General features: G+C 40.1%; 1 protein-coding gene and 1 pseudogene across 9 annotated transcripts in view; one reads left to right on the plus strand and one right to left on the minus strand.

Annotated features, from left to right (window-relative positions):
* The window catches only part of TTI1 (TELO2 interacting protein 1), a 58,735-nt gene that overhangs the window by 9,283 nt on the left and 25,387 nt on the right, over positions 1 to 24,065 (plus strand). For 6 of the 9 annotated variants that reach the window (XR_013179319.1, XM_077168984.1, XM_077168960.1 and 3 more), the window contains exon 2: positions 18,077 to 20,419. Coding sequence is in view for 8 of the 9 variants with exons in the window: in XM_077168984.1 (XP_077025099.1) it covers positions 18,118 to 20,419 (2,302 nt within the window). In the remaining variant the exon portion in view is untranslated. Of the gene's footprint in view, positions 1 to 8,361; positions 8,545 to 15,884; positions 15,965 to 18,076; positions 20,420 to 24,065 lie in introns of those variants that run through there. The other 3 variants (XM_077168971.1, XM_077168975.1, XM_077168994.1) reach the window with 3 other exon arrangements.
* LOC143691083 (CDGSH iron-sulfur domain-containing protein 1 pseudogene) lies at positions 8,069 to 8,488 on the minus strand (annotated as a pseudogene).

Raw genomic sequence — 24,065 nt, forward strand, 5'->3', positions numbered from 1 at the left:
CTCCCATGTTTTAATTTGGTCATTTGACTGGTACATATCTGCCTGTATCTTCATATGCTTCTATGGTTTTCTGTTGGCATTGAGGCATTTGATTATCTTTTTTTTTTCTTTTTGGTGCATGGTCCAGGAATCGATTGCAGGTCTCCCGCATGTAAGGCGAGCATCTGCCACTGAACCACCCGTGCACCACATTTGATTATTTTGAAAGGGTTATTCCCTCATTCATCTAAGATTTTGTATTTGCTTGGGTTTGCATTGAAGGTCTCTTTTTGCACTTGATTTGTCAGTGATTCCCTGCCAAACTAAGGCCCGGACCTCAGGTGGGAGATACAACTCTACTTGAGGATCTGTTTGAAGCTAGACAGTTACGCAGTTTGCCAGACTATGCTCTCTGTTTCTTCCTAGCAGATGGTGCGCTTGGGCCTCCTCTTCCCCTCAGACCCACCTCTCCCAGACTGGGGCAGCCAGCTTATCTGGAGGGACACCTGGTGTAATTCCATCCAGGTCCCATGGTCCAGGTGTACTGAAAGCCGCCAGTTCTGGGGCTGGGGGGTAGGCAATGTACACCTCAGCAGAGATTCCCGTATTGGCCCGATGAGTCTGGTGACCCCCAGGCTCCTGCTTGGGATGACCTTGGGCTGTAGGACTAGGTATTTCAGCTGCCCCTGTCCACAGCTAACCTGGAAATACCTTCTGGCTAGGCATGGCGCGGGGCACAATGCGGGAGCATGGTGCAGGATGTGACATAGCTTGCTTCCTCATTCCCCACCTCCCCATCTGTGCACTGCTGAGGGCTGAAGCAGAGCGGTAGGCCCTGTGCCCTAGCGGGATGGTCTCTAAGAGTGGGGAAAGCAAGTGTGCTGGCTTCCAGGTTCCTCAAAGGAGCTCTGAACTGTGGAACTGAGGGGACTGATCTTCCAAACTAGCTGCTGGGGCAGGTACGTTCCTGAGTGCAGCCTCTTGTCCCTGGTGGAGTCACCCTAAGCCTACTCACCCTATTCTCTGCATCCCAATTCCTCAACCTTTTCATCCACTACCTCCCTGTACAGTGCAGACGACCCTCTCAGGTCACTCACACCCTGGAACTATTGTCCCAGTCGTTTTTCTGTTCTTCCCTGGAACAGCGATGAACTCAGCCTCTCCTATTCTGCCATCTTCCCAGAAGTCTATAATGTTTTTTGAGCATATCTTTTTGTATCGCTTTTTTAGTGTTTATTCTAGATATTACAGCATGTATACATAATTTATCAGTTTAAGTGGAGAATGGAAAACTTACCACTCTTTATGTCCCTTTACCCTCCCCCATTTATAATTGTCTTAAATATTTTCTCTGCATCCATTTAGAATAACATCAGTATTACAGCTTTTGCTTCAGCTGTCAAATTTAGAAAACTCAAGAGGTAAGAAAAGCCTATTGTATTTGCACATATTTTTGCTTACCCATGTTCTTTCTTCCTTCCAGATGTTCCAAGATTCCTTCTTCTATTGTTTCCTTTCTATTTAGAGAATTTCCTTTAGTCATTTTTTTTAAGGTAAGTCTGCTAGCAACAAATTATCTTAGTTTTCTTCATCTGGTAATATCTTGATTTCCCTTTTATTCCTAATGGGCATTTTTGCTGGATGTAGGACTCTGGGTTGACCGTTCTTTTTCTTTCTTTTTTTTTGTTAAGTATTCTGCCACTTCCTTCTGAAAGTATTCTGCCACTTCCTTCTGGCCTTTATGGTTTCACATGAAAAATCCACTGTGATTCTAATTGTTTTCCACTTATCAGTAAGATGTCATTTTTTCTGGTTCCTTTCAAGATTTTTTTCTTTGCCTTTAGTTTTCAGAAATTTAATTGTGATGTGTCTTGGGGTACATTTTTTGGGTTTCATTCAGCTTCTTGATCTATCAGTTTACATCTCCTGCCACATTTGGGAAATTTTCAGCCACTATGAGTCCTTTTTCAGAACAGCTTCTCTCCTTCCAAAACTGTGAGAACGTCTCTTATAGTCCCATAGATCCCTGAAAGATCTTTCTTTTTTTTTACAGTGTACTTTCTCTTTGTTGTTCAGATTGGGCAGTTTTTAGTATTCTATTTTTTAATTCGGATATTTCCTCCATTCTGCTGTTGAGCCCTTCCACTGAACTTTTAATTTCAGCTACTATATTTTTTACTGTATTTTTCAGATCTAAAATTTATTTTGGTTCATTCCTTATATCCTGTTTCCTTGCTGAGCCTTCTATATTTTTATTTATTATGAACATATTAGTAATTGCTCTGAAGCATGTTTTATCACACCTACGTTAATATTTATGACATATTTGTGGTCTCAGTGTTAATGTCTGTTGGTTGTCTTTTTCATTGCATTTGAGATCATCTGGTTCTTGGTGTGATAAGTAATTTTTTATTGAAACGTTTACATTTTTATGTTATGAGATTCAGGATCTTATTTAAGTTTTCTGTTTTAGCTGTTTAGTATCTGTTTTCTCTGATACTACTGTTGCAGGGAAAGGAGAGGGCAACACTTCATTACTGCCAGGTGCAGTTCGAAGCCCTGGTTGCCCACTTGGCCTCCACTGATATTCCCTGGGGGGTGTTCCTTGTTACTGCTGGGCAGAGACGGAAGTTCTGGCTTGCCACATGGACTCCACTAACTAACATAGCAGTGGTGGAAGCTGGAGCTTGCCTTCTGGTGGATGTGAAATACCTTGCCTCCTACTTGGCCTTTTCTGACACCACCCTGGCAGAGGTGTTGAAACACTTCATTACAGCTTTGGGAGGGTGAAATCTAGGCCCTCCAGTTGTCTTTTGTTGCAGTTTTGAATGGGACCAGTTGTTTTTTTTCTGTGGTATTTGGCTTGAGTAGAGCGTTATTTTCCCAAAGTTTTCTGTCTAACTAGGCTGCTCCTTTGCTGGTGCTCAAGGGAGTAAGCTTTTGTTGGGGCTTTTTAATCTGGTTTGCAAGCTTCTTCAGCTCTGAATCTGGGATATATGAATCAAAGAAAACTCAGGGACCACGCTACCTTGTTGTTGCTCAGGTCCTGAAATCCCTAAAGCCTGCATTCTTATAATTCTTATTCAATGCTTTGTATGTAATGTTCTATGGATTTTAGTTATGCTTAGAGGGAGGAATATGGGATCGTCACATTTGCCATATCATTCTGTCTGTTCGTCTGTTTATTTACCTAGCAATCCATTTTCTGAACTTGAATGTAGGTTGTATGTATCATGCTCCTTGAACATTTAATACTGTCATGTAAATTTCTAAGAACAAGTATATTCATTTATGTAGCCACCATAAGTACGATTATAAAGTTCAAGCAACTGACATTGATACAAAGCATACAGCCTATATTTCAATTTTTTCATATGTCCCAGTAATGTCCCTTTGAGCCTTTTCTCTCTCCACCTTTGCTAGTTCTCATCCAGAATCGTGTATTGTATTTCACTGTCACTGTCTTTTGGTTTGCTAAAGCTGCCAGAATGCAATATACCAGAAATGGATTGGCTTTCATAAAGGGGATTTATTAAGTTACAAGTTACAATTCTAAGACCGTGGAATGTCCAAATTAAGGCACCCACAAGAGGATACTTTCTCTGTCGGGTGAGAAGTCATGTGCTCAACATCTGCTGGTTCTTTGCTCCTGGGTTCTTTTACTTTCAGCTTCTGATTCCAATTGTCCTCCACCCCTGACCCTCATTTAGCTTCACCAGAGCAAACTCTGAATTTCATTTCTTAGCTTCCCTTGGCTCTCTCTGCTCTCAGTATCAGTTCTTCTAGCATCTCCAAATGTCTGCGTCTGAGCTTTCTCCAAAATGCTTCCCTGTATTGGTTCTTTTAAGGACTCCAGTAAACTAAGACCCACCTTAAATGGGCGAGGCCATACTTCTATGGAAATAATCTAATCAAAAGGCCACATCCACAGCTGTGTGAGTCAGATCTCCATGGAAACAATCTAAACAAGAAGTCCCACCCTATAATAGATCTGTTCCCTCAGGATTGGGTTAGGATTAAAAGAACATGGCTTTTCTGGGGTTATAACAGTTTCAAACCAACACAATCTTTTTCATTGCTCTTTCTTCCTTTTTTTTTTTTAATTAACAATATAACACCTAAACAAGTCCTGAGAATACCATTCAATAGGATTAATCACATTCACAATATTTTGGTGTCACCACCTTTCATTACTAAAACTTTTTCGTCTCTCTCCAAGCAGAAGCCCTATACCCATTATGCTTTAATTCTCCTATCCCCTGCTCCTGACAACCTGTCTCTGTAAACATACATATTCTCTGATATTTTGTTTGTAGTTACCATGGGCCTTAAATTTAACATCCTAAACCTGTGATAATCTTGTTTGCTTTGATAGCAACTTAACTTCAGTAGTATACTCAGGCTGTTCCTATACCTCTCCATCCCCAAGCTTTATGTAGGTCTTGTAACAAATTGCATGTTTATTCATTATGAGACAAAAACCACTGATTTATAATTACCTTTTATGCATTGCCTTTTAGATCCTAAAGGAAGTAAAATTGGCATTACAAACCAGAAATATGATAGTACTGGCATTCATATTTACTTGTGTCATTTTCCTCACATGAGATTTTTATTTCTTTTTTTTTTTTTTTTAAGGAAAGACAGAGAGAAGGAAGGAAGGATAGAAGGAAGGAAGGAAGGAAGAAAGGGAAACATTTTTTAAACATTTTCTTGTTTTATTGTATTCTGTTTCTCCGTTTTTGTTACATGGGCTGGGGCCGGGAATCGAACCGAGGTCCTCCGGCATAGCAGGCAAGCACTTTGCCCGCTGAGCCACCGCGGCCCGCCCTTTATTTCTTATATAGCTTTAATCTATTGTCTGCCACCCTTTCCTTTCAACCTGCAGAACTCTCTTCAGCATCTTTTGTAGGGCTGGTCTAGTGGTGAAGAATTCCCTCAGCTTTTGTTTACCTGGGAATGTCATAATCTCTCCCTCATTTGTGAAAGACAGTTTTGCTGGATATAGCAATTTTTTGCTTTCAGCACTTTAAATATATCAGTACTTCTTGCCTCCGTGGTTTCTGATTTAAAAAACAAAAATGGGTATTTGATCCTATTGAGGCTCCTTTGTTATGACAAAGGAGGGGGATGCTTCTCTCTTGCTGCTTTCAGAATTTTCTCTTTATCATTGGCATTTGACAGTCTGATTATAATGTGCTGCAGCATGGGTCTTTTGGGTTTATGCTGTTTGGAGTTCACTGAGCATCTTGGATGTACATATCCATGACTTTCATTCAATTTGGGGGGGTTTCAGCCATTATTTATTTGAATATTCTCTCTGCCTCTCTCTTGCTTCTCCTTCTGGGACTCCCTCTGTATATCTATTGTTATACTTGATGACGTCCCATTGGTCTCATAAGTTCTGTTCATTTATCTTCAGTCTTTCTGATCCTTAGACTAAATGATTTCAGATGTCTGATCTTCAAGTTTACTGATTCTTTTTTTCTGCCAGCTTCAGTCTGCTGCTGAATCCTTCTAGGGGATTTTTAAATTTCATCTCTATATTGATGTTCCGTATGTGTTCCTCTATAATTTTTCTGATTTCCCTTACCCATATTTTCCTTTAGCTCTTGGAGCATATTTAGAACCAATTTTTAAATGTCTCTTGTCTGGTATATTCCAGGTCTGGTTCTTCTCATTGATGGTTTCTAAGGCTTTAATCTTCTCCTTGCCTGGACCATCATTTCCTGTTTCTTTTTATGTTTTGTAATCTTTTGTTGAAATCTGAACATTTTGATAATTTAATGTGTTACTGCTGAAATTTAGACTCTGTGGCATCTGTTCCTTAAGCTTAAATCCAGCTAGTATTATGAGGACATTTTCCTTGAATGCCAAGAGCTAACCAAAAAAGCAGAAAGAAAAAACATCTTTCCTTATCTTTGCAGATTGACCTATGCAAGTGCTCTCTTTCATGACTTATCCATATGTTGGGTTGTGTGAGAATAGCTCCAGACCAAAGTGTAGGAGCCTCCCTGATTCTTTCTGCACATGTCTCTTACCTTGGGACTGCGTGTGTGGCCCTAGGAATTCCCCCATCTACACAGTTCTGAAGTCCCTTCTTCTTAGGTTCTGGGCACTAACTGTATGTCCAAAGCCAGCAATCCCTTGCCTCAGGCAGCATGACTTGACTGCTCTCTCACAGCATGCTTTAGGAGAGTTCTCTGAGCTACATTCTACATGCAAGGCAAGTTCTAAGATGGCAAGTCCCTCGGGCTGCTACAAGGCAGATTGGGGCATACATACATGCTCCCAGTGTGTGCTCTTGGGTTACTCTGCTCCCTCTGGAACCAGAACCACATATCCATATTGAGAGTGTAGGCTAGCTCCATGCCAAGCTGCTAAATAGGGTAGGGTGGTGGGGCCAGCCAGTGCACCAACAGTTCCTACCTTTTTTTTTTTTAACATGGGCAGGCACCGGGAATCGAACCCGGGTCCTCGGGCACGGCAGGCAAGCGTCAGTTCCTACCATTTTTAAGAGGACTTTATCTTATTCAGCACTTAACCTGTTACTGTATTCTTTAACTGTAGGGTCCTGAGAAAGCCCTAAGAAAGATTTTTCTGGCAGTTCTTTTCTGCTGTTCAAAACTCTTGTGTGGGAACAGAGCCCTGAAGTACCTCACTCTGCCGTCTTTATCACCATGGGAGCTGTTTACTTTTTAAATGTATAAATAGCTAAATCACCTGGAGAGCTTATTCCAATTTCCAGTGCCAGGACATAGTTTTGGCACATGTATTTAATATACACCCTTGGTTAAGAATCACTATTCTAGAATAGACTGCATCCCCCAAAATTTCAGGTCTAATAAAGGGTACAGATACATACTATCATAAGACACAAGCTCTATAGACAAGAACAGATGTGAGCTTTAAGTAATTTAATTCTTATGAGATGGGAAAGAGACAACACAATTGGAAGGATTATGGAAAGCCTCTGATTCCCCTCCTGCACGTTCTGTTATATGTACATACTCTTCTGCAGTGACCTTCCCATTTTAGGGCTTTATCCTCTGGTTAACTTTGTATCTCTCTAGTATATACACATATACAACATAGTATATTCAGCAGAAACATTTCTTAGGAGAAGGAAGAATGAGTAAGAAGCAGCAAACTTAGGGGTAGGCTGAAGTTTTTTAATGTTTATCCTACTTCTTTTACTTATTTATTAAACAGACTTTTAGTGAGTGGAAACTATTTAGCAGACACTGTACCAGATGCTGGGAAAACCACCAGTAAAGCTACAGCACTGAAATATACCATTCAGTTGGAGAAAGAGACAGACCATAATTTAACCAAGAACAGTAGTCCTCCAGCTTACTCTATACACTACTGCCAGATGTATTATTGAACAAGTACTTTTTTCATCACATGACTCTTGTTTTTTGCAAGGGAGGGTATAGGTAGAGTGTATATAGCTCAAGATTCCAAAACCTGGTTGACCATCAGACTGACCTTGGAAAGTGATGAAATCATAGATCCTTAAGCATATTTCCCCATAAATACAAATTCTGATTTAGTAGATCTCTTTGTTTAAAAGAATCTTTATTTAAATTTTCTTCCTTGATTTTGATAAACAGATTATAGTGGAAAGAGTCCATACAAACTTCGGAATCAGGCTTGAGATGAATCCTATCTATGCCTGACCCCTGCTTGATATGTCACCTTGGACATCCTTTAACCTCTCTGAGCCTTGGGCACTCAGCTACAGATGAGGAATTTATGTATATAAATTCCTAGCACATTGCCTGATGTATGGTTGGTTTTTCTAACAAATAATAATTCTCTTTCTTCTATTCCAGAACTTGTATTGGCAATTAATATGTCTTAACTCCTCTTTCTGGAAACAAAACCCAGTCTTCCTATCCTTTTGTTGATTATTCAGAGTTAGAAGTTTGGAACATCATCTTTTTTTTTTTTTTTCTGTTTAAACAAATATGCACCACGATGTTTCAACAAGTAAGGCAAACCATGAATGTGAAAGCTATAGTTTGCAATATATCACACATGTGGAACCTAGGAGATGCAAATCACACAGAAGTGATACTCATTCTAATTAAACATTCAGGTAACATTATGACAAGTTAGTTTGCAGCATCAAAACTGTTCATTTAAGTTTCTTTTTTCTTAATAATCAGAGGTTCCAAGTTGTCTCCAGTCTCCTCATTGTGCTTTGTATGAGAACCATCACAGTGGGAACTTTTTGGACCTCCAACAATGACAGTACACAGCTTTATCTCCCAAATCCTCCATGTCAAAAGCATGTACTACCTTCGAGTTGTCTTTCTGGATGTGAAGGTTTACCATAGCTTTGTTGAATGATCTTTAACATAAAATCTTTTGTAGGCTAGATAACCAATTGCAGCTGTTCCAGCAGCAATTGTAACTGCTGCAATCCATTCAAGTCGTATGCTGGAATTGGAGGTCAGACTCATGTCGTCGTTGCTTGCAAGGCGTGTGGACAGGATACTGACCACAAACGGGGCTGGCGAGGACAATCGGAGTCAAGGTGCGAGAGGCGTACTAAGGGTACGGACACCGGGCCTGCTGGAACATCATCTTATCTATAAAGTTTATTTTGTGAACATCATCTTATCTATAAAGTTTATTTTGTGTTGAAAAAACTAAATTTCATGGAAATCATACAGCCAGCCAGGACTAGAGCCCATATTGTCAGATTCCTGTTTTCACAGTTTATTCTGTCCCTGTCCTGGAAATATAGCCTCAGAGAGAGTGGGAATGCAGCCCAAATCTATAATTATGATATTTCCCTGAGACTGACTCTAGCAAGATCTTCCCATAATAGATGAATCCATTTTCTGTAGGAATAACCCACCCCAAAGGAAGAAGAGTGTGGCAGTTTTTATCCAAAATCCAAGTCAAACCTAGTTGATATCAAAGCTCTTCCAGTTAGGGAATCAGATCTTGGGCTGAATGATTGAATCAGTGAGTATTTATTGAATACTGCTTTGTGCCAGGAGCAATAAAACTACTCAAAAATCCCTGCCTTCGTAGAGTTTATAGTCAAAGTCAGGAGAGAGAGACAGTAAACAAATAAATAGGTAGTTATATGGTTTGATGGATGGTACTAAGTGCTATGGAGGAAAATTAAAATGGCAGGGAAAGGAAATAAGGAGTGCCAGGATGGAGAGAAGTGAGTTTTAAATAGGTGTGTTCAGAGAAGGCTTTACTGAGAATTCGTGCTTGAGCGAAGGCTTTTAGGAGGTTATGAAACTAGCCATGAGTATATGTCGGGGAACAGTAAGTACAAAGGTCCTGAGCAAGTGTTCTTATCAGAATATCACTCCTGTGTAAGGCCTGGTCATAACAGCTAGCTCACTTGCCATGATGACAATTCTGTCTTGTCTCTGCCTTTAATAGGTGACATGACTTCTCTTCCTTCTGGCCAGCTTGTGGCCAGCCGTTTACCTTGAGCAGCCTTCCCACTCAGTCCCAAATGTGTAGCCCCCCCCACCTCCCAACTCACATCCTTCTCCCTCCGTGAACGCTTCCCCATTGTGTTCATTCTTTTTCCAAATTCCTTATGCACCTTTTCCCCCTTTTCACTTCTTTATTGTCTGATACACTAAGTATCTTATGATCTACTATCTTATCCTTTTAAGTGTCTATAAAGTGTAACACATCTTATCATGTACAGATGTCCCGTTTGTCTTTACCACCCATGAGCCATGGACCAGGGATCTTACACAGCTCATCACTGTGATTAAACAGAATGAGATTGGGGGTGGTGAATGGGGGCAGGAGGGAAGTGCTGCCAGGGGGTCGAGCTCACTCATGCTCCCTAATTTCAGATCTCTTCCCCAACCTCTCCAGTCCACAGTGGGAGTACACTGAACCAGGAAAGGTTTAGATGGCCTTCAGCAGTCAAGAACTGTTTATTTATGCTTATGTTTACTCATGATTATTCAGTCATTATCTGCCACAGTTGAACTCGGGGTGGTTTTTTCTACTTACTCACGCTATTAGCTTATTCTGAATGCCTCATCCCAGTATGGTCCTGAATGCCCCTGTGGCTGGCAGTTGTATAAACCTCAACCTTTGTAGCGCCACTTTAAATAATCAGAGTTGCATTTTACAGGAGTAGAAACAAGGACTTTTAAGGCTCTAAATCTCTATAAACAGTTCCTTCTTTAATTGACATATTGTCATACAAACGTGATTTCATGGCCATCCCATAAAGCTATGTGATTGCCTTTTATAGTCATCGGAGTAACAATGTGTTATACTGTCTTCCTTATAGAAAGCTTGTTTATATATTTCTGAGCCTATAGCCCATTCTTTTGAATATCTTTGATTGTGGTAAATATTCATCTGTAAATTATTCCATTGAAGGAATTTTCTACAATTTATCCACCTACTATAGGTGATTGGATTGAGTAGTTTCTAGAAAGCTCTGTTTTACATTTCACATTTCAATCTGCAGCTCATCTGAAATTTGTTTTTTGGTGTGAGGTAGAATCAAGAGTGTATTTTTCTTTTCACATGTAGAAACAAGTGATCTAGCACTTTTGAATGAAAAGACCGTCCTTTCCTTTACTTCACTGCAGTGTCACCATTATCAGATGTGTGGGTCTGTTTCTGGATTCTCTATTCTATGTGTGGCCTCTATTCTTTCCATTAATTTGTTTGTCTTTATGCCAATTTCTCACTATCTTTAATTATTGCCCAGTGAATCTTGAAGTCATATAGTATAAGTTCTCCAGTTTCATTTTTCTTCAAAATTGTTTTGGCTATTTTAGATCCTTTGCATTCCCATATAAATTTTAGAATCAGTTTATTAATTTCCACAAAAGTCCTATGGGATTCTGATTGGGATTATATTGAATCTATGCCAGTGGTTCTCATTCAGGGGAATTTTTGTCCCCCTCCCCCCCACACCATTCATGGGACATTTGGCAATGTTTGGAGACACTTTCGATTGTCACAGCTGGAAGGAGTGCTACTGGCATCTAGCAGGTAGAGGGTGGGAATACTGCAAAATATGCTACAATGCACAGGATAGCTCTCCACAACAAATAATTATCCAGCCCAAAATGTCAGTAGTTATAGTGGGTCTTCACAGGTCTAGGGGGGGCTTCTGTCTGCCATCTTATTATTGGTTTTCTATTTGACCTGATTACTTTGCTTATATTTTCTCCCTTTTTACTTTCTTTTGGATTAATCAAGAATGTTTGTCTCATTTATACTCCTTTACTAAATAGTTAGATATATATTCTTTTACAATGCTTTTAGAGCTTTCCCTATAGATTTTCAACAGCCATTCTTAGCATGTTACAGTATAATACAAATTATTCTACCACCTCCTACTACTGTAGAATCTTATTTCCTTTTACCTCTGTTCTTGTCTTTTTGCATTATTGTGGTCTTGCATTTTAGCTTTATATGTACTTAAACTACAAAGGGCATAACAATATTGTTTTTTACAGTTAATATTTTTTTATTTGGACCTATTCTAGTGTATTTCATTCTTTCCTACATTTCTATGTTTTTGTCTGGGCTTATTTTCTCTCTTTAGTTTTTCTTTTAGTGTAGGCCTGATAAGAACAAATTCCCTGTTTTTGTTTGCATGAAAACATCTTTATTTTACCTTCGTTTTTAAGAAATTTTTGTTGCATATAAAACTCAAGGTTATTATATCAGTGGTAGAATTCTCACCTGCCATGAGGGAGACCCAGGTTTAGTTCCCAATCCATGCACTTCCCAAACAAACAAAAAAAACAACCAAACAAAAATTCAACAAATGTTGCTGCAATGAGGGGTATTCACATGGAAAAAGAATGAAATGTGACCCCCACCATACAACATAAGAGAAAAAAACCTCGAGGTCGGTAGTTATTTTCTTCTAGCACTTTAAAGATATCATTCTCTTGTCTTCTGAATCTCATCATTTCTGTTGAGAAGTCAGCTGCCAGTCTTATCGCTCCCTTGCTTTTAAAATTTTTCTCTTTATTGTTGGTTTTCAGCAGTTTGAGTATGATGTGTCTGATGTGTGTTTTTCTTTGTACAAGCATAGCTTGGAGATATTGTGGGTTTAGTTCCAGACCACCACAATAAAGCAAATATTGCAGTAAAGCAAGTCACATGAGTTCTTTTTGGTCTCCCAGTGCACATAAAAGTTTACACTGTGCTATTGTTTATTAAGTATGCAATGGTCTTACACCAAAAAAGTGTATGTACTTAATTAAAATGAGACCTAAAGACGTGAAGTACACAGATGCTGTTGGGAAACTGCTGCCAGTAGACTTGCTGGATACAGAGTTGCCACATACCTTCAATTTGTGAAATGCAGTATCTGTGAAGTGCATTAAAGCAAAGCACAATAAAATGAGTTATGCCTGTATTTGTCATTCTTGGAGTTAGTTGATTTCTTGAATCTGTGGGTTGATGTTTTTTATTTCTTTCAGATAGTTCTCAGTCATTATCTGTTTAAATATTGTTTTGCCCTATTCTTTCTCTTTCTCTCCTGACCTTCTGGGACTTATTTATTCACATTAGACCTTTCAGTATTTGCTGTGTTTCTTATCTGTGTTTACTGTCCTTTTTTCTGTTTGCTTAAGTTTGTATGTCTTTTACTGGCCTGTGTTCCAGTTTACTTATCTTGTCTTCTGCTAAGTCCAATTTGCTATTAAGACCTTCCATTGAGTTCTTAATTATAGATGCTGAGATTTTCAATTCTTGAATTCCATTTGATTATTTTTTATAGATTATATCTCAGTTCTGTGGTTAACTTTCATTTACTTCATTTCCTCCAATTTTTTTTTAACCATATTAATCTTGGCTATTTTATAGTCCTTGTCTGTTAACTCCTATAGGTGGGTCATCTGTGGGTCTGCTTCTGTTGTCTGTTTTTCCTCTTGATTATCAATTATGTGGGTTTTGTCTCTTCCTTTGCAATTCCTATATAAAATACTTTATTATATAAAAGAATTATAGTTATTCCATATAATGTTTTCTTCCACCAGAGAGGGTTCTACCTTTCCTCTGATAGGTAGATAAAGAGCTGAACAGTTCAGTTCAGAGATTGAACTGGGTTGTAGTCCTAGTGAGGCTCAGTCTTAACTCTGGTTCACCCTTGTTAGGGTGTGGACCTCCAGGGCATTTGGTTGAAAGCCCTACAGATGTTTGTCTCCTTAACCTTAAAAGACTATGGGAGATTCAGTTCTGTCCTTCAGAGGTTTTCAGTTTAGCTCTGGGCTACCACTTTACATAGCTTCAAAATTTTGCAAATGTCTTTAGGGGGGGAACTAGTTAAGTGTTTATGGCCCTTAAAATCTCCAGTTTTACTGCTCCATCTTTGAAGACCTCCACAGTCTCTGCTGATTTCTTTTTACCCCAGCAGCATCCTACTTCCAGAGCCATGTATTTTGAGGTTGCTCAAGACTGTGGTTTTGCTCTCCAGTGCCACATGACCACTAAAAGCATTGTGGCTTCTAATTCCCCAGTGGCAGCCCTTAGCCCAGGCCAGACCCTAACCCTGAGCTGGTGTTCAGGAGCAGAAAATGTACCAAGGGCAAAAAAACAAAAACAGAACCCCCCAACAAAACAACTATTGATTGTTGGCTCACCTCTAAACATTCTCCCCTCGCTAGAATAGTAGTCCATCTTGTCCTTGTTGTTGCCACGATTATTTGATGCTTTAAGAAATGAGTTTGGTAACTTATTTGGCTTTTTTCTGTTTCTTAGAGGTATTACAGCCTTCCCCACCTACTACATCCTACTTGAAAACAGAATTTGTATGAATGGTTTTGAGTGCTTGTCATGTACCAGATGCTCTTCTATTTTCTAGGTATAAGATTGTCCCTACCCTCAAAGAGCCCCTAGTCTAAAGTAAGTAAGACAGATATATACACAAATAATGCAGTGGGCTAAATACTGTAATAGAGATATGTGCAATGGTAGGCAAATGAGGTGAATGTGAAATAGCACCACCTGTTTGGAAAATTACATTGTAATTAGAAAACTTTATAATTTTTATATGGTTGCAATTTAGAGTTCAAGGAGCAGAGCAATGAGAGATGCTGGGGCCTGATGGTGAAGAATCTTAAAATGGCATGGCCAGAAGGTGTTTGCACTTTAGGCAGACTATGGACAGCAACTAATGATTTTTAAGCATGGAAAAGACTGATTAGATTGTTTTCAAAAGATTACTTAAGTGTCAGTGCCAAATGTGGATTCAAAAAGGGCAAACATAGAAGCCAGGGGGCTAGGAAGGAAATTGTTATAGTCAGCTGAGCATTCAAGAGATGATAAAGATCAACAGATTTGAAAGGTATTGAAGGGGTAGAATTGATGAAACAGGGAATGATGGGCTAAAGAGAGAGGTAAAAGAAAGCAGAGATTCCAAGGTTTCTGTCTTGGTTGAGGACTGGGTGGATAGCTATGCCGAAAAATAACAAAGGACATATAGTAGGAAGAACCAGTGAGTTCAGTTTGGGACATACAAGTGTGCTCCCATTCCATTAGCTGTTACAGGTTTTCCTATATAATCTAAGAACATTCTTTGAGAACTATCACCCTAGGGGCCCCCAAATTATCTTCTTGAAGCTCATGAGGTACATAAGAGCAGTACAGCATGCCCACACTCTAGTTTTTTGTTTTTTGTTTTTTGTTTTTTAACATGGGTTGGCACCAGAAATCGAACCTGGGTCCTCTGGCATGGCAGGCGAGCATTCTTGCCTACTGAGCCACTGTGGCCTACCCCACACCCTAGTTTTAATCAGAGACACTCTAACTTTAATTGCTTTATATATTGGGTTTCTGCTTACTTTTTTTTTTGCATGGGCAGACACTGGGAATGGAACCCGGGTCTCTGGCATGGCAGGTGAGAATTCTGCCACTGAGCCACCATTGATTGCACTGCCCCACTTACATTTTTTTTTTTTTGAAGAAAATTTTCCATAGTAAAAAGAAAAAAAATTGCTCTCAGTGTTTCTTTTTTTAATGCACTTTTTTTGAGATATAGTCGCACACCATATAATCCATCCAATGTATACAATCAGTGGCTCATATCATCATTTAGTTGTGCATTCATCACCACAATCAATTTTAGAACATTTTCATTACTCCAAAAAAAGAAATGAAAAGAAAACCCGAAACATACCATACCCCTTATCCTCCTGTTATCATTATTTTTGTCTTTATTTATTACTCATCTACCTATACAGAAGGTGAAAGGAATGTCAGAACCACACAGTCACATGATAAAAGCTGTATAGTTACACAAAGATTACATTTCAGTAATTTCAGGTATTTCCTTCCAAGCTATCTAATACATTAGAAACTAAAAAGAAATATCTATATGAGTCAGTGGCCATTCTCATTTGTTAGATCCTAATGTCTCAGTTACACCTCCTCCCTCATATTTGTTTAGTCTCTCAATCTTCAGGGATATCTGGGCAATGACCATTTTAACTTCTTTGTGCTGGAAAGGGATGTTGACTTTATGGGGTAGAGGAATGAAACTGGGTGATGTTCTTGGAGAGACGAGTACCTCTGGGTTTCAGGGCTTATCTGGCCTAAGGACAATCTGGAGGCCTTAAATTTCTGAAAAAAATAACAGTGTTTTCTTTTTAATCCCTCTTCCTCTGCTTAGATCTCTGTTCTGATTCATTTATCGTTTGAACTGAGTTCTTTCTCATGTCTCTTCCTCTGGTAGAATATATGAGTGATACTGTCCCTGAACTCTTGCCTATTGTTCTTTCACCCTGACAGTGAATATCTTAGCTATGAATAGGATTTGGGGACCACTGTTCTTTATTTGTAATCAGTAGATATTATTCCACTGTCTCCTAGCATCCATTGTTGCAAATGAGAAGGTTCAATGCTAGTCTCTTTGTCTTTTATAAGTTATTTGTTGTTTATTCCTGAAAATCTGTATGAGTTTTCTCTTTATCTCAAGAGTTGAAGAATTTCACTAGAATGTGGCTAGGTATGTATCCTTCAGTCTCTTCAGTCTCCAGATAAATCTTTCTACAGCTAGGGGAGATGTTTTAGTATTGTTTGTTTTAGGTTCTCCATCTGTTCCTTTTGCTCCTTTCAGAATTCCCTGTTATTTACATGTTGGTTCTCCCAGATCTGTCCTTCAAGTCTCATAATTTCCATTTCTTCATATTCCTGCTCAGTTTTAAGATAGCTCTGCTTGATCTCCCAGGTCAGTAATTGGGTCTCTGCAATTAACCATCTCTTTTGTTGTTTGTTTTATCACTTGAACTTTTTTGGTATTGAAAATCATGTTTTTAATTCTAAGAAATAGTCTTTGTGTTGTAATTTAACTTTCGTAATTGGTCTTTTTATTATTATTTAAATTCTTGTCTGTCTCTTTTAAGAGTTCTCTTAATTTAAGATTTACCACCTCAGGGAGTGCTCTGTTTGCTTGTCTTGCTTCAGCTGCTGGATCCCATTAAGTGGTTATTTTCCTTTTCTACTCTTTGATCCAGCCACCTAGTCTCTCAGGCAGGGGCTGACTGCAGCCTCTGGGTCATCATTGTGTGGGCGGGAGCTCCTGGGAGTCAGTCTCCGACACCCACACCTAGTGTTTTCCTAACCTGGGCTAGAAAAGGCTCACACTTTATCTCTTCTCTGGCTTCTGCTGAAGAACCATCAGGGAGATCAGCAATCCCCTTCCTCACAGGGGGCCGTGGAGCTCAGTGGGCCAGCCTCTCTCCAGAGTAACAGAGTCCTGATTCCCTGGAATCCTTCCCGGAGGAAAGTCCAGCACCAGCTCTCTAAAGATTGAGCAGGTCTTGTCCACACCCACCAGGCACTGCTTATCTGCTAGCCCTACAGTCCCTAGGATCAGGAGAGCTCATTGGATTGGGGGCAGAGCGAAGCAGTAGGGACTGCTTTCATACTTTCTTGTCATCTGTCTTTTCAGAAACTCCAACAAGTAGAGCCAAAAAAAACCAGATGATCTCTAAGTCTCCATGCAATGCCAGCATTTACAGTTGTACACTTTTATGATCTCCAGCATTAGCTCAGTCCTCAGTACCCTTGGGCCACACTTTTATGCTTTCCCAGCATGCTCTGCTTCCCCAGAGGGACTAGTTGAGACTTTATTTCTCTTCTCAAGCCCCTGGTTACTCCCCTTCTGGTTCACCGTCAGCGCCATGACTTTGCATTTCTCCTCACAGAGGAAAAAAGGAGATTCTCAGGTGTTAAGTTGCTCAGCTTCTTTGCTTCCCTATAAACCTATCTCCTTTCAGTGTCTGCCTACCATCTATCTTTCCATCCTACCTGAATCTCTCTTCTCCCACGATTTATATGATAGCATGTGCTCCTGGTTTCCCCATTTCTCTGGGCACTCCCTTTCATTGTTCTTTGCTTTCAGTCTCACCCAGGTCTAATCTAACCTCCCATATTACTGGCTGCCAGGGGATCTTCTCAATGCATAAAGCTGATCATAGCAACTCCTACTTAAAACCCTGCATTGGCAAGAAAGGCAAAACTAATCTGAAATGATAGAAGTCAAAACAATGATTACCTGTGGGCAGGAGAAATTGATGGTGAGAGGACATGAAGGGAGCCTTCTAAGATGCCGGAAATATTCTGTATCTTGATTTGGGTAGTGGTAACATAGGTCTGTACATACATTAAATTCACTGGGCTGAACGTCAAGACTAGTACCTTTTACTATATATGTGTTGTACCACTGCAGTATAAAACTTCAGTGGCTCCCAATCACTCCTACATGTGAAAATCCAAATGCCTTAAAATAGCCCAGATTCTTCATTCCTTCCTCAAATCCTGGCTGAATCATCTTTTCCTCTGAAACCCATCCTGGCTTTCTCAGGGTTATTACTTAATAGTTCTTCCTCACTCACCTAGACTATAAGCAGGGGCCTTTCCTAATCCTTAACAGACTGTATTGTAACTCTGCCACTGTTTCCCCCACTAGATTTTTCTGTTCCATTGTTCCCCTAGCACCTTAAACAGTGGCTGGCAGCTGGGCACCCAGTAAATGTCTATTGAATGAATGAATGCAAGTTCACTTTGTATTTGCTTTGAGTTTGACCTTCTTTGCTGAAAAGTTTCCTTCCTCCAGTCTGCAGGATGTTTCCTGAGTGAAAGGAAGGCTCGTACACAATGGCAGTTTTTGATACTCCTGAGGAGGCCTTCGGCGTGTTGCGTCCCGTCTGTGTTCAGCTCACGAAGACACAGACCGTGGAGAATGTGGAACATCTGCAGGCACAGCTACGAGCCGTGAGTGATTCTGCCCTTCAGGAACTTCAGCAATACGTCCTCTTCCCTTTGCGATTTACCCTGAAGACCCCAGGCCCCAAAAGGGAGCGCTTGATTCAGAGTGTGGTGGAGTGCCTCACATTTGTCCTCTCTTCAACATGTGTGAAGGAACAGGAGCTTCTCCAGGAACTCTTTTCTGAACTCTCTGCTTGTCTGTATTCACCCAACTCCCAAAAACCTGCAGCTGTATCAGAGGAGTTGAAATTGGCTGTGATCCGGGGACTCAGTACTTTAATGCACTCAGCTTATGGTGACATCATTCTGACTTTTTATGAGCCCTCCGTTTTGCCTCGTTTAGGATTTGCTGTATCTTTACTGTTAGGCCTAGCAGAACAGGACAAATCAAAGCAAATTAAAATTGCTGCCTTGAAGTGTTTGCAGGTTCTACTCTTTCAGTGTGACTGCCAAGACCATCCAAGGTCCTTGGATGAGCATGAACAAAAACAGCTGGGAGATTTGTTTGCTTCTTTTTTACCTGGAATCTCAACTGCACTTACCAGGGTTATCACTGGAGACTTTAAACAAGGTCACAGCATTGTGGTATCTTCCCTAAGGATCTTTTACAAGACAGTGGGCTTCATTCTGGCTGACGAACAGCTTAGAAGAATCTCAGAGGTCCAAGCAAAGTCTGTAGTTGAGCATAGAGTAGCAGAACTGATAGTTCACAGAGAAGCAGATTGGGTAAAAAATACTGGTGACAAGTTGGCTATCCTTATTAAAAAGATAATTGAATGTGTTTCAGTTCACCCACACTGGAAGGTGAGGTTGGAACTGGTAGAGCTTGTTGAGGTCCTTCTTTTGAAGTGCAATCAGTCACTGGTTGAATCTGCTGGTCCCCTTCTGAAGGCTTTGGTGGGTCTAATAAATGATGAAAGTCCTGAAGTCCAAGTCCAATGCAATCAAGTTCTGAGACGTTTTGCACATCAGAAAGTAGTGGTGGGCAACAGAGCCTTTGCTGATATCTTGTCAGAAAACCTACATTCCCTTGCCACATCTCTTCCCCGCCTAATGAACTCCCAAGATGATCAGGGCAAACTCTCTACTCTTTCCTTGTTGCTTGGTTATCTGAAACTCTTGGGCCCCAAAGTAAACTTTGTCCTCAACTCTGTGGCCCATCTCCAACGCCTTTCCAAAGCACTCATCCAAGTTCTAGAACTAGATATGGCTGACATCAAGTTTATTGAAGAGCGACGTTGGAACTGTGATGATCTGAGTGTTTCTCCAAAGACCTCTGCTGCACAGCCATGGAATCAGATCCAGAGGAGATATTTCCGCTTCTTCGCTGATGAGGGGGTTTTTCTGCTCTTAAGACAGGTTTGTCAGCTTCTTGGTTTTTATGGGAACCTCTATTTGCTTGTAGATCACTTTATGGAACTGTACCATGAATCTGTGGTGTATCGAAAGCAAGCTGCCATGATCCTTAATGAACTGATTGTAGGAGCTGCTGGGCTGGAGGTGGAAGATCTTCATGAAAACCATATTAAAACAAGCCCAGAGGAACTGAGAGAGATCGTGACATCTATACTTGAAGAATACACAAGCCAAGAAAACTGGTATTTGGTTACCTGTTTGGAAGCTGAGGAAATGGAAGGGGAGCTAATGATGAAACAGTCAGGCCCCCAGGCCATCGCGTCTGATGCACATGCCTGCCAAGTTACATCTTTTCCAGCCTTCTCAAAGCCAAGTCCTACTATTTGCTCTATGAACAGCAACATCTGGCAAATATGCATCCAGTTGGAAGGGATTGGCCACTTTGCGTATGCATTAGGAAAAGACTTCCGTTTGCTCTTGATATCAGCCCTCTATCCTGTACTGGAAAAGGCAGGAGACCAAACCTTGCTCATTTGTCAGGCAGCTACCAGTGCCATGATGGACATTTGCCATGCTTGTGGCTACGACTCCTTGCAGCATCTGATCAATCAAAATTCAGACTATTTGGTGAATGGGATCTCTTTAAATCTGCGTCATCTGGCTTTGCACCCTCACACACCAAAGGTCTTAGAAGTCATGCTGCGGAACTCAGATGCTAGCCTGCTTCCTTTGGTGGCAGATGTGGTTCAGGATGTCCTGGCCACCCTGGACCAATTTTATGATAAGAGAGCTACTTCCTTTGTCAGTGTTCTTCATGCCCTGCTGGCAGCATTAGGTACATCAAGAGCCCTTTATAATGCCCATTTGGGGACAGGACTAATATCCTAGGTTGCCTACGCTTATTTTTTTCATTGTAGTTATACTCTGGAGGACATTATTTGAATAGTTGTCTATCCAGTTCTGCATGTTATAGAGGGGTACTATTGCTTCTTTTTTAGATATAATTTTAATAATCCTTACCATTTATTGAGCTCCTGCTCTTTGCCATGGATATAAACCTGCAGACTAAATATAAACCTTATTCTTGTTTTACAGATAAGAGAAATTAGGACTTAGTGAGAGCCTTCATACCTGTGGTCACACAGTTAATAAGGGGTAAAGTCAGAAGTTTGACAAATTGGGTCTCATTTCACAGTTTTCCAATATACCAAACTATTTCTAACAATACTTTGAGTTAGCAATAACTATGGTAATGAAGAAAAGGAACAACATAGATTATTCAGTCCGCAGAGTCTGGAGCCATACTGTGCAATGGATGTTTCTGCAACAATAGAAGTTTCTGTATCTTTGCAGTGCAGAATGGTAGTCACTGGCCACGTGTGGCTAATGTGACCAAGAAAGTAGATTTTAATTTTATTTAATTTGAATAGCCACTTGTGGCTAGTGGCTTACCATACTGGACAGATCTAAAACTTCCTTTAACCTTTTAATTGTGTGAGTTGGCTTGATTTTCTCCTCCTGTCTTTGATTCAGTTGGGTGCCTGTTGTGTTAGCCTCCATCGAAATTGCAAAATTTTGGACTAGAAGAAATTAATTCCCTAACTGAGGAGTCAGTCTTTGAATGAAACAATAATATCCCAGTTGACTGGAAAGAAACAGTTCTCTGCCCCATAGGTGATGCCTTTTCCGATATTCAGTCATTCATTCATGAATATTCACAATTTCTTTTATCTATTCAAGCACTATGCCAAGTAATAAGGATACAGTATTGAACAAGATGGATAAATTGTCACAGAGTTCTCCTGATACGGGGAGAGAGATGATAAACAAATCATCAAACTAGCTCATTTCAGATTCTCATAGGCACTGAAGGACATAGGCTTTTGATGGAAGAGTAACAGGGACAGGCTACTTTGAGTGGTCAGGAAGAGCCTCTCTGAGGAAGCAAGCTGAGACCTAAAGGAAGAGAAGGGCCCGTCAGTACATATGGGGCTGTCCCATTCTTCTTATGGCTTTTAAAAACGTACAGGCAAAGGGGGTTGCAAAACCTGGAGGGAAGAAAGGGCTTGGGGTCTTTGGCGAACAGAAAGGAGGCCAGTGTGGAAAGAGTGGCATAAAATGACAGGTGGGCAAGGACAACTGCTATAGGGCCTTACTTCAATTTGCAAACACTGGGAAGCGTGTGTACTGGGCTGGCCACTGGGGAGTCAGCAGTGAACAAGACAGACACTCCTAACACCAGCAGACTGTGTATACATCATATAGGCCCCATACTTCTGCCTTTACTCCTCTGGGGGATTGTTCTATATTTAAATTTGAGATTTAAATATATATATATTTTAAAAACCCTGTCAAGTATGTTCTGTTGGGAGAAATCTTCATTTGGGCCTTGAAAATTGAATCGCCTTGGATTGCTGATGTCTTTGGTCACCTTTTTTTTTTTTTCAATGAGGTGGAAGAAGGAAAAATGAGAGTAGTTAAGATTGGTTATGAAGCATCCCAGAAAAAGAAGCATAATGGGAGATAACTTTTCTGAAAGGACCCAGATAAGTCCTTTTGAATAACAAACAGAACCAAGGTAGAGTTGATATGATAAAATAGGAAAGTCACACTTTTTGATGGTACTTTTGTTTAGCATTGATTAACTGATGGCCATTCTTTTGAGAGTAGAAGTCTGGTCTCATAGAACTTCTGAAAGGTCTTAAAAGGGCCCTTAAGTTGCTTTAGGAAATTGAGTTAACACATGCCCGGTAGTTCACTATGCATTGACTAATAAACATTAGGTACTTAAGGGCAAGAGCCATCAGTTAAATGAACACTTAGCACCAGCTTCTGATTGGCTGATTATTCATAACACGAAAAATACAATGTAGCTTTGAAAGTAACAGTGTCTGTGAACTCACATACCTCAGAATTTGGAGATTGTGCCACATCTGGACATAGGACTACAGTGTCCTTTTTATGGCTACATAGTTATTCTGCGTGGCTGTACCATAATTCATTTACCTACTTATTTCTCGGTGGACAGTCTGTTGTTTCCAATCTTTTACTACCACAAAAAAATGCAACGAGTACCTTTGTAGGTCATTTGGACTTGTCTTAAGTATATCCATAGTATAATTCCTAAAAGTAGAAATGCTAGTTTCTACTTTTCAGTTTTTGATAGAGAGTATCAGATTGCTCCCCAAAGAGGTTGTACCAGTTTAAACTTACATCAGCAATGTAAGAAAGTGCCAATTTTGCCACACCCTCACCCACACTCTATATTACCAAGCTTTTTAATCTGTGGTAATCCAGTAGAAGAAAAGTAGCACATTATTATAGTTTCAATTTCCATAAAGAGTGAAATTGAACTTCTTTCATATGTTTAAAAGCCATTTGTGAGCAAAGACTAATATCTGGAGCTAGTCTTAAATCTACATGTAATCCTTGCAATGTGTCCGCTGTTAGCAATGTAAATGTGGCATGCTGGTTGTATTTGGGAGCACAATTCCGTGGAGTACACTAAGGACCCAATTTACTTCTAGGGGTGGAGCATCAAAGAAATGTATATAGTTGATCCCTACATTTAGGAACCTCCATATACTGGATTGAAGGTTCTCATCTCAGGCATTTGCTCACTGCTATTCCCAGTGGCCTAACCCTGGCATCTCATCTGCCTTTGTACAGATGCTCCTTAATAAAAAGAAGATTAGCATGTGCTAAATGTTATCAGAGGCTTTTCCCCTGCTGTCTGCAGAATGAAGGTACCAGACTAGAACAGCAATTTTCAGATTATGGGATTTTTGTTTTTATTGTTTCATTTTTTAAGTAGTAGAGCCTTTTTTGAAATGAAGCCTCAGGGAAAGCCCCAATATACAAAACATTGAAAATAGAGCTGCTTTGTTTGAAGAAGGGTTAGAGACCCTGGAACACACCCCTTTAGCCTGTGGTCTTCTTGTGCTCCCCCCTGTTGTGACTCCTTAGACGTTTTGGCAGAGCCCTAAGGCTGTCCTAGGCACAGTTGGAAAGCCACTGGACCCAGCAACATTTAAGAATTATTCAGTGATTACAAAATCAGAAATTTTGGAGCAGCACTGAAGAAGGGAAGGTGTTGGAGAAAAAAATGGCCAGTCTTCTAAAACATTTTTTCTCAAATACATGTACAAGACTCTGTCCATTCTCAAGGCTCTGTAGAACCTGTCTTCTAGTGTATACTGTACTCAGAATTTTGTCACTTGTACGTGTTCTCACTTCTAGTGTATTTGTTCACACAGCATATATTTTGAGTATTCACCATGCTCAAAATATATGCATGGTGAATTGAGAAATCCACCACAGTGGTTTTCTAATGGTGATCAAAGGCTGCTAGCTCATAGAGCATAGAGTCTAATGGGAGATTCAGACACTAAACAGGATACACAAAAATGAGTAATATATGGTGATGAAGAGAAAGAATATAGTGCTACATAAAGAGAATATGTAGGGGACCTAAATTGTAT

The sequence above is a fragment of the Tamandua tetradactyla genome, chromosome 1 (assembly GCF_023851605.1).
Source record: "Tamandua tetradactyla isolate mTamTet1 chromosome 1, mTamTet1.pri, whole genome shotgun sequence".
Lineage (NCBI taxonomy): Eukaryota > Metazoa > Chordata > Mammalia > Pilosa > Myrmecophagidae > Tamandua > Tamandua tetradactyla.